Raw genomic sequence first — 15,142 nt, forward strand, 5'->3', positions numbered from 1 at the left:
ACAAGACTAGACCCTAGTGGTTTGGTAAACGTTAGTAATTCAGTCTAATTAAAGACATTTCACTTCACAGTACCACAAAATGTGATACCTGTTCTTTTAGTCAGGCTATACCTAACTCTCTCTTTTTTTAACCAACTGGATGTAAGGACATTTGGACTTTTGTTTTTAGTGATTCTCTGTTTGGCTCACTGTTTAAAGGGGTGGAGTGGAGGAATACTGTTCAACAGCCAACACAGCCTTCAATTCATCATGATAAGAACACCGCAAGGGAACATACACAACCCCTTAATGACACCTAAAACAGAAACCTTAGGAAGTGTTTTTGTCAGCACTCCTTACAAAGTCAATGTTGCGTGAACCCACCTACACCACAGAACAGTGATTCCCAAACAGAGGATGTATGCCTCAACAGACTTCATCTGGACTCAGCTAGTACTTTTAAATTATAAAAGGTTATTAGTGTAAAATTTCTTGAAGATGAGTAGATGATCATTTTCCTTAGGCACTTGGGAGTTTTCAAACATGAACCCTGCGTTTAACTCCAGCTAATAGGGAACGTTCTCATAACTTTGGCTAACGTTCTCTAAAGGTTCTCTCAAAGTTATCAAAAACGTTCTTGCAGTAACTTTAGTAGAACGTTTCCTTAACGTTATCTACAATTGAGAAACGTTCTAAAAACGTTTGCATAAAAACGTTATAATTGCATTGTTAGTGGAGTGTTCTAAAAACGTGAGCATTAAAACGTTATCATTGCGTTGTTAATGGGACGTTCTAATAACGTTTTAAAGAACGTTATTATAATGAGAATTTGGAAAGTTCTAATAACGTTTTATATAACGTTCTTATAACCAAATAAGAACGTTAATGCAACGTCTAAAAACGACGTTTTGAACGTTCTAAGAACTTTCAGAAATAACGTATTTATAACTTAATGGGAACGTTGCAGAAACGTTCTTATAACATAAAATTGTTAGCTGGGACACCGGCTAAAATACCGTTTTACATTTTCTATTTTTGTTTATTTAGTAGATTTTTGCACATAACGGGGCCAAAATAGAGAAAGAATAGTGAGAGCTTTAAATGTTAAGTAGTAACAACATCCAATCATTGCCTGAACCGTCCTTTACTCATTGAATATTCATGATTTTGTTTCGGCCTTTGAGGTAAAATGACGGACAACGCATTAACTGGAGTGAAGAGGAGACAGACTTACCGTTCAAATATCTGTTTTGGAGTGAGGAGCATAAAGCCAAACTGATGCGCAAGAGACAAGCCGTTTTTTAAACAGGTTCGTCTGTGTTCAAACTGTGGCAGTATGTTATCGACACCGCAAATATGCAAATAAGAACGTTAACTTACGATTGTACAGTACGAAGATTACAAACCTGAATACATAAATTGACTAAAAAAAGACAACACGTATAGTTTAGAAGGGTAACTCTATGTGTAAAACGTTAGTGAACCCAACATGTTCAACATTGTTCAACATCTCTGTAGCATGGAGCTGCCATATATGGCAACAATTAATATCTACTCATTTCCTAGCTATTCTGAAAAAATGCAATATATTGCACTATGGGAATTAAAAGGGCAGGCCTTAAGGTAGCAAATAATGTGCTGTTTTTAGTCACACATGACATTTAAATGTCCGTCCAAAGCTCTTTTTCCCCACTATCACCCTCACACTAAACACACCTGGCTGCTGAAGTGCTCCAGAAATTGCTGTTAACCTAATTTCTATCTTTTGTTCAGTAAATTAGATATTTTTATTCACAATTTAACTTTATCTAATATAGTTATACTGTAAATTGAGAAAATATCAATGTTTCCATATGGCAATGCTGTACCACAGTAGAATTGCTGTAATGTAATTTTCTATTGGGATTTTTTTTATAGATAGTAGCATCAGTAATATGATTGCAGTTATTTATTTGAAGTGTTTATTGTAGTATAGTTGTATTTATGTATACAAAACAAAATTATTATTTTTTTTTTTTTTTTTAAAAAGTAAAACAATATTTTACAGAAAGGCCAATAGGAAGAGTGCAGAGTTAGCTCTTACATGTAATAAGAATAAGGATGAGTTAGTCTTCAGTGAAGGTTAAATGATAGGGATCTACTTATTTTGGTTTGCATTAGTTCAGAGTACATAAATCTATCAATTTGTAAATGAAATGTGCATTTAAATAAAAAAGAAAATAATTTTATAGAAAAGCAACTTTTTTTGACCATTTTCCATTGTGGTACAGCGTTGCCATATAGCAACCTTTCCCTAAGTACCCCCCCCCCCCCCTTTTTTTATCAGTTTTAATTTGTATGATTGAAGCTATTTCATGTAATAGAAGCTAATTTGAAAAAAATATTTCATGGTTAGAACATAATGCATACCATAGAGGGTTAATAGAAGAAAGAAAAAATAAATACTCGTACATTGTTCAATATTTTTAACAGAAGAAATAAAAAACAAACACTCAAGCATAACTGGAAGGCTGCTTTATTGTTTGGAAAAGATTTCGTGCTCAAATGAAGACAATCTTTCACTGTCTCTCACTAAGTCAAGTGGTTGTGCAACACACCCTCTCCTCTCCAACATCAGTGGCAAGAGATAAGAACAACATTATGAACCAAAAACCACTTGAATTGTTGTCAGCAAATGAAGGAAATAGCATCTCAGTCATGCTACAAAAGAATAGACAGAAATCAGTATTTATAGAAAAATAAACGAAGTGGCTGAAAATTAACATAAGCTGAGCACAGAAGGCAAACTGTTTCTCTTTCTACAGATTCAACCTTTAAGAGATTCACTGAGTGACCAACGCACTCTTTTTCCCGCCCCATGCTATTTGACAATCTCTGATGATGAAGTCAGGCAGATGCCAGTTAAGGTTTCTTTTTTTATTTTATTTTTTTCCGCTTTTTGTCATTTTTGTTTTTGTATTTTATCTTTTTTTTTTTCAAGTTTATTTTTTTGCTTTTTAATAGATGTCACAGACATTCTTTAGTTCAGTTCTTTCTCCCATTGCTCATTTGAAACAAGCTCCACTTGTTTAGGAGAATTTTATGCAACATCATCTACATTTTCGACAAACAAAATTGGCAGCAAAAGGCACCTTAAACAAACATACAAAGACAAGAAAAGAATAATATAAAGCCTGACCAAACCTAAGACTGCAAATTGCATTGCTGTGTATCTAAGAGATGAAGAACAAGCTAAGCTTATAAGTCAAGCTGCATCACACACATTTAAAGTGACCAAACCGTCACGCACGCTTCGTCCCCTCCCCCCTCTCCCAAACACGCACACACACTCGCTCTCTCAGACTCGGACTGAAAGATCATGGCATTTGGCGATTAGGCCGGAAGATGAAAACAGGGTTTATGGGGGAAGAACATGTGGCGTCCAGTGCATATGTACGTAGTATGTGAGTTGGAGATGGTAGGACGTATTCACACAGGGTGTAAATGAATTGCTGGTAGTGCATTTCCCTCCCAAAAACGGGCAACATAATCCATAGCGAGCAGCCAATACATCACCGTGCGTTGAAAGCTAGACCCGTGCACGCACACAGACAACACTCGCTCAAACCCAGACGTCTCAAACACACACACAAGCACACACTGTGTGGGCCAGGTCAGAGTTTTGGTCGTTCAACGAACGTATTGCACAAAAGAAAGAAGAACGTGAGCAAATGACAGCCAGTAGTGCTTCACCTCCACTCCAAGCAGAGGTCAACACAGAGGAAAACAGTGCTCTTTCATATCATACATACATATGTATATGTGTGCATGTATATACACATATGTACATATACATGTATACATAGATACATATGTTGTATAGCTCTATATATATACCTTGATTTCTGTATAGATTTATATATACGTTTTGCATTTAACATATTGGATTCCCCTCTTTAATGTGAAAAGTGTGTCAAAAAAATCTACACCTTCTAACAAATATGTCACAGTCTACCTAGTGAGACCAGGGCAATGAGTGAAGCCATTCTATTAAGGTTATAATTATTTTTCAGTATTAGATTAATAGCAGTAGTTTTTTTTTTTTTTTTTTTTTTTTTTTATAAGTATTTCTGTATTTACAAAAAACTATGCATGCCGTTAAAATAAAATTATATATTACATTATTTATAGTCTCTTAAAAAGTTCATTCTTAACTTTTCAGCTTTTTGAGCTGCTTACAACATAGCCTATACTGTACAATATATTTTTTAAATGGACTTTTCATTCATTTTGTTTTTTAAAATGAATGTATGATCTGTTATTGGTTCTTTTTTTGTTGTCGTTCATACAGACGAGCCTGCGTGGCTGCATAAATGAGAATGGTTGAGCTTTGCTGAGTAGAGTTTTTTTTTTTTGGTTCAGGTCAACACCCTCGCATGCAACAACTGGACCATCGACACCAGATGAAGGGTAAGGGAAAACTGCCGACATCACTAAAAGAAACTAAAAAATGTAGTCGTTCTGATGTGTGGAGTTGCCCGGCTCGCAGTAAGCTGCTGTGGGACCAGTGCTTAATGGTTATTTGGCATTAGTGTGGTGGTGTACTGAAGAGGAACAAGGCTGACCAGGGGTCGAATAACCGCATGTTTAAAAACCAAGGCCCTCCGTAGAACAGTGGTGAGAATTAGCAATATTCTCAGTCTGGATCTCATTTCATCATCACCTCCACAACAACACTTTTCCTGCTGTCTGAAATCTCTGAAGCTCGGCTCTGTGTCAGATAGCCCTACTCTTCTTTCTACTTAAGAGTTCAATGTGGTGGGAGCGCTCCTGCTTTAGCTCCACCCCATGTTACAAACATTCTCTGGACCTAGTGAAGGCCCTTGATGATGACATCAGAGTCACATGATACACTGTGTTGTATCCTGAGAATAATGGGGAAAGTCAACAAGCATCAGTCTGTCTGAAAGTGTTAAGCAGGAGAGGATCACTCCACCCCTGAGACATTCCAGAATCTTCCAGACACAAATTGCACACACCAGATTATCAGACAAACATCTTTGGTTCTCCTTAAACAGCTTTGACTTCCCAACCATCCAGCTGTCTCTCTCAAGTCCTGTCCTTTTGTCCTGGCTACAATCAAACCATTGCTGAAGATGTGATGGCTTCATAGACAGATAAAATGTCCGGCTGATCCTCAAAGGACAAGCCGTGACGAGACTAGACGTAGACACACTGCTAAATTCTTTAAAGAAATATAGCGTGTAAAATTCAACTGAAAAAATATTATAATTCTATTTTTCTAAAATAAAAAAAACTGCCACTATCTCAGAAACGGTTAGAGCTCATTTCATCTAACCCCTGATGAGGATTAAAAATGCCAACCAACTTGCTACACCCCTAATAATGCCCAAACCTTTGCCCCCCACCCTCTTGCCCCTCCCTGGACCCACCTACCATATGACCGCAGCGCGGATAGTGCTGTAGGTGAGGTAAGCGATATTGCTGCATACAAATAAAATAAGAAGCTTTAGGAATTACAGTGTTATTTTGTATCATTTTCCTCCCGTTTCCATACACACACATTCCAACACATTTAGTTTTCCCATTCATTTTCTCCTGAGCAGCAAAAAATGGGATGTCCCTTGTATCCTTCCTCTCCGATAATGTGCCACAATGCTAGTGTTTGTTTCAATGTACGTAAGCCACTGACTAGTCACAGGCATTTTGCACCATCTGAAGCCAATCCCAAATTCTGTCCTAATGTTTTACAATATATTTCATAATATTAAGTAGAGGAGCCAAATTGGGTTTTCAAATTAAATTCGATTTCTGGACGTAAATTTAGCCAGTGGACAGCCTAAAACATCATCAAGCCACTGTGGTGGTCTGTATTAGTGTTTTGTGGACTATGATTACTCATGCAAAATTTCTGATCAAAACATGCCATCATGCAAGTCATTTCTATGCATTGAACAAGCACAATAATTTATTATTCATTTGGAGATGTGTATTGGGGGCCCCTGGTTATTGCCCCCGGTCCTATCGGTGTGAAAGCCCATGTAGAAAAAGCCTTTTGATGCAAGTATAACAAAGTTATCATGACACAGTTACTGAGGGTGACATGGGCAAAATGTTAAATGTTAAATTCGTATTTTTCCTCCAGTTTTCTCCTTTTTTTGCCGCTCAAATAATGTAAAGATAATGTAAAATATATTCGATGCTAACAAACGCAAAGAGACCGTTGGAATCAGCCAGACTCTTGGTTTTGTTTCGCACTCATGTCTATCCTGCTCACTCTCACAGTAACGTTGAGTTCTTACATATATATGAAATGAAACGGTGCAGACTCCTTCGCCATCCGCTTCGGGAAGCTGATCCATTCATGAATAGCAGTGTTTGTTTTCTGCATGGAAAGTTCGCAGACACAGTTCAGAAACATGGGATTCGATCCTAGTTCTCCCTTGGATTATCACATTCCTGCTCGGTGAAGAGTTCCATACTGAAGCGCAATATAGCCCTCTAAAATACACTTGATCAAGTATCTGTCCTTTAAATTCATATTTTATTCTGTTTAAATTGAGTCTTGATGCAACTGTCACACAGGAAGCTGATTATGTTTGGTTTAACTTGTAAGTGTCTTCAAGCTTTGAGGAAACCCAACACTTTTCTTCACCTCGATACGCCAGTGACGTTTGTAAACAATTTTTTGTAGTGTAACTTCGGCTTTATTTTTTCCTCTTAAATGAAAGTAATCTGTACATCTGTATAGTTTGATTCAGGGTTTCCATTCGCTTGAAATGACAGTTTTTGTTATAATATCGTCATGATCATTATCGCTGTCCACGAGTGTTACCGCAGCAGTCTTAACACTTGGATTCCCTGACGTCTTTTTGGTTTCGGCCCTTCTCCTTGCGGCCCTTGCCTTCGTTGTTGTCATCCTGTTTCTCCTTCTCGGGCTTGGTTACACTGTCATAGGACGGCAGGGATGCAGTGGAAGGCATGCCCTCTTTCTTCTCCTGATTGGTCCCTCCGTTCTCCAGTTTGTTGTTGGCAGGCCTGCGTTTGCAGATGAAGCCTCTGCGTACCAGATGGGCTCGGTACGCCCTCTGGATGATGACGGCTGACACCTCCTCCTGCTTACGCCGCAGCGTGGTAGTGATGGGTTCGTATGACACCTTGGAGGGGTTCGCCGCCACAAAGCGCTCCTCCATTTGCTGTCGCATCATGTCCAGGTCGCCGCTGTCACCCAGCACACGCTTGGTAAAGGCGAACAGAATATCCAAGCAGTGAATGCGGTCGCCACTCACCATGGGCATGTCCATGGCGATAAGCTCGATGATGTTTGGCTTTGGCACACGGAGAGGATGTTCTAATGTATCAGCAAAGTCTGGCAGCTTAGCGAAGGTGATGAACTGCGAAGCATCTGGGTCGAACTTCTCCCAGATTTCATAGAAGGACTCAAAGTCATCTTCGCACAGTGGATCAGCACTCTCCTCGGTGGCAACACTGAAGTTCTCCAAGATGATAGCAATGTACATGTTCACCACAATCAGGAAGGACACAATAATGTACATTACAAAGAAGAAGATTCCCACTGAGGGATTTCCACAGTTGCCCTTGACAGTCGTTCCTGGGTTCTCCGTCTGGGGGTCGCAGTCAGGCGGATAGTTCAAGATAGGAGCCAAGAGGCCATCCCACCCAGCTGATGTGGTGATCATGAATAGACAGATCATGCTGTTGCCAAAAGTTTCAAAGTTGTACATGTCATCAATTCCTAGTTCTCGTTTCACATAGGCAAAATTAGACATGCCAAAGATGGAGAAGATGAACATGACTAGGAAAAGCAACAGGCCGATGTTGAACAGCGCAGGAAGTGACATCATCAAAGCGAACAGCAATGTCCGGATGCCCTTGGCTCCTTTGATTAGACGCAGAATACGGCCAATTCGAGCCAGACGGATGACCCTGAACAAAGTTGGTGACACAAAGTACTTCTCAATGAGGTCTGCCAGGAACATACCTGAAAACCAGATTAAAGATGAATTACAAAACTGTCCAAAGTGCATAAAATGTGAAAGGACACGTCAAGAAAAATAGAGAAATAAGCAGTCTATTGATGAATTTACATTTGGACACAACACTCACCCACAATGGACAGAATGACAACAACGCAGTCAAAGACGTTCCAACCATTGGTGAAATAGTAGTGTCGCAGAGCAAAGAGTTTCAGGACGAACTCTCCAGTGAAGGACACAATGAATACGAAGTTTACCCAGTACAAGATGTTCTCTGTCTCATCTGACTGATCATCTGTTTCCACCATCATGGTTACCATGTTAAGACAGATGAGTATCATGATGGAAATGTCAAAGGCCTGCTGAGTGACAAAGTCAAATACCATCCCCTGGATTTGGTTCTGTAAGAAAAGGAAAAGAAAAAGGAATACAGAAGATATGGAGATTAACATAGAGGACTAGAAGTGTTATTTAAAGATTAAATGAAAATATAATTTATTCTAAAATATGAAAAGTACGTCAATAATACATAAAAATTGACAAATATTTGAAATTGACAAATAAACATTTAAAACCTTTTTTAATTTTTAAAAAATTTAGTTAAATGTAACAATAAAAATACATTTATAAATTATTTTTAAATGCAACTTTTTTGCATTTAAATTGCATTTGCAATTGCATTTTTAAAACATTTACAAAAGATTTTAAAACATTTTTTGCCATACATTTTTTTATCCACTTGCCAATCTAGATTATAGATAATAAAGAATTCACACATTTGAATATGTCGTTATTGGTCAATCACTGCACCAATCATTAATGGCCAGATATGTGTAGCAACCCAAATCTGTCTGCTTACCAGAGGTCTAGGGATGGGTTTCTGGGGCTTCTTTGAGCCCAGTTTCTTCATAGCATTGTAGTACTTTTTCTGTTCTTCAGTCATGAAGATATCCTGACCTCCAAAGTATAGGGACAAAAGTAGACTGGTTACAACCTGACACTCTTGCTCGACCACATGTGCTCAAATTATTAAGCACTAAATTGAAAGCATGTCTTACGAAAATACAGACAGAATAGGAGATAACAAAAATGCAGAGAGAAGTTGTGAAAGTGCAAAGCATGGAGAAGAAACTTAGGTGAAAACAGCACTCTAGAGGTGAAAAAGAGAGAGAGCACTTATCTTTTTCTTCTGTTGGTTAAAGTTGTCAATAATGACACCAATGAAGAGATTCAGAGTGAAGAAGGACCCAAAGATTATGAAGATGACAAAATATATATACATGTAGATGTTGTCCTCATAGATGGGCTGGTCCTCAACCTATAAGCAGCAATAAACAAAAAGTGACTCACTTGAATAAAGAGCTAACAGTGTCTATAAAAGCTATATATATATAAAAAAAAAAACTATAAAACATCCGCACCCTTCTGGAATCCACAGCAGCATACATGATGTCCATCCAGCCTTTGAATGTGGCCTAGGTCATATGGAGAAAGAAACCAAACTCAAAGCTTTGCACAGTAACACAAACTCTTTCCCCGCCATTGACAAGTTATCTCGTCTTTTATGAGAAAACACTTCCCCGCCAAAGACAAGATTTTACAGCTTTCCATGTTTTCAATGTTATATACTCAGTTACACTCAATCTTCTGAACGAGACCAGAATCTCAAGATCAAAATTACTGGTGAGAAAGACGCAGATCTCATATGTAAGCAGATGCATATAAAAAATAATGCAGATGCATATAAAAAATAATGCAGATGCATATGAAAAATAATGTGATACTGTGCTTTGGGGGTGCTGATGGAAGCCATCTACTGCATCTATGCTTTGATCATCCTTACTAAATATAATCCAGATGTAGTCTTTGATAAAAATGCAATTTTCTCAGCTTTTTGCTCAAAATGTTGCTTTTTATTACATTTACCTGCATTCAAGTGTTAATAAAAACAAACTAACAATGAAGCTAGAATAAAACAGATTAATACAATAAAAATATTCTGGGGGACAAGAAAATTTCGTGAAAATTATCAAAAAACGCTGGCAATAGCTGGCAACTTTTTTCATATATGCTGGCAGGGAAAGAGTTAACAGTTCATGTGTTCATTCAAATTTGAAGATTTGTGTTGGGTATTTAAACAATTGATATACAAAAGATATGAGATGACTTACCACTTGCAAGAGTGCCAGGTAACCTGCACCCACATTATCGAAGTTGATCTTCACATTCTTCCAGCGAACCTCTGTGTAGTTTTCACTGATGAGTGCAAAGCATTCTGTCCTGTTGTTGACAACGTCACTTTTAAAATTCTCCTCTGATGTCTCATTGAAGCAGTAATAGTACTTCCCAGCGAACAGGTTGACACCCATAATACTGAAGATCAGCCAGAAGATCAAACACACCAACAGCACATTCATAATGGAGGGAATGGCACCCACCAACGCATTCACGACAACCTACAGGACAAAAAAAATAAAAAAATTGGGGGAAGAGGGCAAAAAAAGAGGGATGGATTTCAATAGAGTTTTTGAGAGAGGAAAAAAGAAGAAGAAAAAAGAAGAAAAACATGAGCTATGCTGATGTTCATATGTTAAACATGTAATGTGCATATCTTCAAGCTCTTATTAAAGAAATCCAATTTTCCACTTTAGAAGGCCTCTACACATTATGCAATGAACAAAAAAGTAAACTAATCTTTTTAGAACAATATCTAGGATTTTATTATATTTTGTGATAAATGTTTAATAACAAATAAAGTGTAGTAAAATCTGGCCATTTGTTGATCAATATTATCTATATACATACCACTATGTATTGTTGAAAAAAAAATGAAGAGGTAGAGGTTTAAGATTTACTCTACAATTACTGTGCCAACACCTTAATACTGAATTACCCAAAAGTCCAATTGTATTTTTTCGTGCAAGAGCAAGGAGATACATACACAAATATATAGTAACGTAACATAGAATCTAAAGATGACAGCACTAAGATGATGTAAACTGGTATGGCTTGATTCACAAACAGAAATGAAGTACAAAAAAAATTAAAAAGATTTAAATAAAACAAAGTGTGCATTAAAGTGGCAAAAGTTATACAGACAAAATGCAAGAAAACTCTTTATGCTAAGTGTTTGATGAAATGTTTCATTTAAATTTTAGCAATTTTATATCACGTCAAGGTTCAAGTTTACAGGATTGCCACAGTGGTTTCTCTCTGTCTGCATGCTGGATATGACATGCTCTGCTTCTATCTGCTTCTCATGACTTACTTGCTACCTTTTTTACAAGTCAACATTGTTTCCCATTCAATGATTGGATAAAAGTATTATTATAAAATGCTATATAATCTAAAGAATCCAGAATTTGACTAAATATGAAGAGTTTTTAAAAATAAGAATGGGTAGCAATTTCATGCTTGCCAACAGTGTATCAAGTAGTAAGAAACAAGCAGAAGCAAAACAACGTCAGTATCCAGAGGATATGTGGAATTCAATTTGTAGACCATTGCCACTTTTGATTTATTATTACTCACTCATATATAAATACATAACCACCAAAAACACCTTTTTTTCTCTTGCCATACCAGTATACCACTTAGTGTCATGAAAGAACCCAGATATTAAGAGAAAACTACCTGCCCAATTTTTTGGTAAAAATGTAAAGGTAGACATTGTAGAGCAAGACTCCCACCCACCCAATCACCCTCTCACTCATGGTACACACAAAAGCTGGTTGGGTGATGTCAGAGATGGTCAGCCAATAACGGGGCATGCAGGGCCTCAATCCTAGCAGTAGCCATGCCCCCCCCCCCCCCCCCCCTTATACACTTAAATAGATAGTTAACGATGTCAACGATCTTACTAACTCATTAATTAGTGATCCTTACACAAGGAACCCAATGTTCCTATTCAGGCTTTCATAAATTAGTGCAACATGCATTTATTTGTGGTATTTTGAAATGAATCAAAAGTTTCAAAAATAAGTACAAACAAATCATTCTCTGGTAGTGAAATATGACCTGTATATACTCCTGGCATTCAGGCATCCTGTGGAGCTTGCTTAGCAAATAAGCCTGGTGTATATGAGTCAATGCGATGGTTATGCAATTGCAGAAATTAGCTACAATAGAACCAAGGGGGGAACATGACTTTCTTCTTACACCTTCAAGAACATGCATTCTACATGATATGCAATGGCAAAAAGATAAAACCAGATTATGAACAACTGAGTGGATACAAAGTACAGTAAGTCAGTACTTCAGTGGAAAAAAAAGATAAGGCTTCAATAAACTAGTTTTAATGGGGATACAAATTCTATTCAAGTTCTAGCGATCAAAGAATTATTTAGAAAGTGATCTACTGTCTTCTGATGTTGCTTTTCATTGACATTTCCTATTAGTCTTTAACGTTTGGCTTAAAGGACTGAAAATAAATTTATTATAATATTTTTAACATCATTTACATTTTTTATTCTGCGTGATCAAAAAATGATTGATGCATAAAAATTCAATTCAATTTTTAACCATGCTGTCACTTTTATAGCTCAAGTTATCAAGTGAGTAATATATTTAACCCTAACATACAGTCGTGGCCAGAATTGTTGGCACCCTTGGAAAATATGATCAAAGAAAGCTGCGAAAATTAATCTGCATTGTTAATCCTTTTGATCTTTTATTTAAAAAATGACAAAAATCTAACCTTTCATTGAACTAAAACTATTGAAAATGGGGGAAAATCTCATTTTGAAATGTTTTTCTCAAATACACGTTGGACATTATTGGTACCCCTAGAAATTATTATGAGTAAAATGTCTCTGAAGTATATTCCCATTCATATTTACCATTTTGAGCACTCCAGGGTGATTATGAACATGAAAGTATCCAGCTATGGCTTCCTGTTTCACAGAAATATAAATAGGAGGAAGTTCCCTTAATCATCCATCACAATGAGAAAAGCCAAAGAATATATTTCTGATGTGCAGCAAAAGATAATTGAGCTTCACAAAAGTGGCTTTAAGAAAAGAGCTAAAGCAGAGAAAATTCCCATTTCCACCATTAGGGCAATAATTAAGAATTTCCAATCAACATAAAATGTTACGAAACTGCCTGGAAGAGGATGTGTCTATATCATCCTAATACACGGTGAGGAGGAGAGTTTGAGTGGCTAAAGACTCTCCAAGGACCACAGCTGGAGAATTGCAGAAAATAGTTGAGTCTCTGTGTCAGAAACCCTTTAAAAAATGGTCAAACAGCACCTACATCACCACATGTTGTTTGGGAGGGTTTCAAGAAAAATTCTCCTAGCTCATCCAAAAACAAACTCCAGCATATTCAGTTATCAGAAAATGACTGGAACTTCAAATGGGACTGGCCTCTCTGGTCAGATGAAACAAAAAAATTTGATTTTTAGCAGCAAACACTCAAGATGGGTTTGGTGAACACAGGGATAAAAAGTACCCCATGTGTACAATGAAATAGACTGCTGTATATAAGGCTACCAATTTATTTGAAAAGAATTAGCTCAATTTTGCAGTTTTATTTTAGAGGTGATTGTTAGTTCCCAGCATGCTTTGCATGTGGCTGGATATGGAGAGTAAATTTTTTAATTAAAAGCTATTTTATGCGTTTTTAAGTGAATGGAACCATCTATTAATGTTCAGTTATGTTTGACATTTGAAAGTTTCTGTTACATTGAAGTTTCCATTGTGCAGTGCAATCGTTACCATTGTGCAGAAGAGTAGAGCTTATGGTTATGGATACTACTCCTCTAAGGCATTAAGTACTTTCCAGTATTTCTCAAGTATTTTCCTACTTGAGCTGTTTGGCTGTATACAGTCTTTTAAATGTACAAAATAGTGCAAAGTCAAATACAAACTGGCTTCACTCAAAATCACAGACTTTTGAGAATCAACTTAAAATAAATGAGCATATTTCACAAATTATATTAAATTCAGTGTGTCATAGATTCATTAATTTAGGAGATTTTACATGATTTATTCAGGTAGATTCCATAAAAAAAAACAAGCCTCAAAAACTACTCAAAAATATTAAGTGTAATATTGTTACAGTGCAAGGATTCTATCAAATACCAACAGATAAAAAAATCAACAAGTGACTGGCTCTGTTAGAAATCTTATAATGGGCCATGTTTGGATCTTCCAACCGTACAATAATCCAAACACAAACCTCAAAAACAACACAAAATGGGTCACTGAGCACAAACCAAGCTTCTGCTATGGCCTCAGTCCTCTGACCTGAACCCTGTAGAAAATGAGTGAGGTGAACTGAAGAGAAGAAGCACCGTCATGGAGCTGTGAATCTGAAGGGTCTGGAGTGATTCTGGATGAAGGAATGGTCTCTGATCTCTTGTCAGGTGTTCTCTAACCTCATCAGGCATTATAGGAGAAAATTTAGAGCTGTTAAACTGGCAAATGGAGCTTTCAAAAAGTATTGAATTAAAGGGTACCGTTAATTGTGGCCAATGTGTGTTAGAGAAAAACATTTATTTCATAATGATACCCCCCCCCCTCCATTTTAAATTCTTATTATCCAATGAAAGGTTAGATTTTTTTTTTTTTTTTCAAAAGGATTAACAATGCAGATAAATGTTTACAGCCTTCTTTGATCATATTTACCAAGGGTGCCAATAATTCTGACCAAGACTGTACGGCCATCTAAACCTAAACCAGATTATTTTGTAATTACACACCTTGAGAAAAACGATCAGACAAACTGAAAAGGAAAGCTTTGGCTTTTTTATACATTATTCTGTTATGACTGGAGTAAGGATGCAGGAATTGGTGGATAAGTATTAGGTTGCAGAAAATATCAGGGTGGAGACAAAAGGACGACTTAAGAAAATGGCAGATGTTCTTTGAGAGAAACAGTGAACCTTTAAGGCATTTGGATGCTACAAACATCACAAAAAGGCCTTCAACTAATTTTGTTGCACGAATGGTAACCAAACAAAAGAAATGAATGGTTGTGATGAGGCAGCTTCACATAATAACCCCTCTCGTCTTTATTCTAATAACCATAAGTTTCCCCAAAAGTTGCTATAAGATTATTTGCGATGTCATTTGAATGGAAAAGGAATTTCATTATTCTTCTAGACATCTAAGAAATCAATAAAAGGAAGCTAAATCTTCATATTTCAGCTGCATCATGAC

General features: G+C 36.9%; 1 protein-coding gene across 4 annotated transcripts in view; it reads right to left on the minus strand.

Annotated features, from left to right (window-relative positions):
* Nucleotides 1–6,824: 6,824 nt before the first annotated feature.
* The window catches only part of LOC306878856 (sodium channel protein type 8 subunit alpha-like), a gene marked incomplete at both ends in the record, with an annotated part of 55,535 nt that continues 47,217 nt past the window's right edge, over nt 6,825–15,142 (minus strand). For all 4 annotated transcript variants that reach the window (XM_079431425.1, XM_079431423.1, XM_079431422.1 and 1 more), the window contains 6 exons: nt 6,825–7,981; nt 8,107–8,377; nt 8,836–8,933; nt 9,153–9,294; nt 9,398–9,451; nt 10,148–10,432. In XM_079431425.1, the coding sequence (XP_079287551.1) occupies nt 6,825–7,981; nt 8,107–8,377; nt 8,836–8,933; nt 9,153–9,294; nt 9,398–9,451; nt 10,148–10,432 (2,007 nt within the window). The remainder of the gene's footprint in view (nt 7,982–8,106; nt 8,378–8,835; nt 8,934–9,152; nt 9,295–9,397; nt 9,452–10,147; nt 10,433–15,142) is intronic.

Source organism: Barbus barbus (genome assembly GCF_936440315.1).
Source record: "Barbus barbus genome assembly, chromosome: 13".
Taxonomy (NCBI): domain Eukaryota; kingdom Metazoa; phylum Chordata; class Actinopteri; order Cypriniformes; family Cyprinidae; genus Barbus; species Barbus barbus.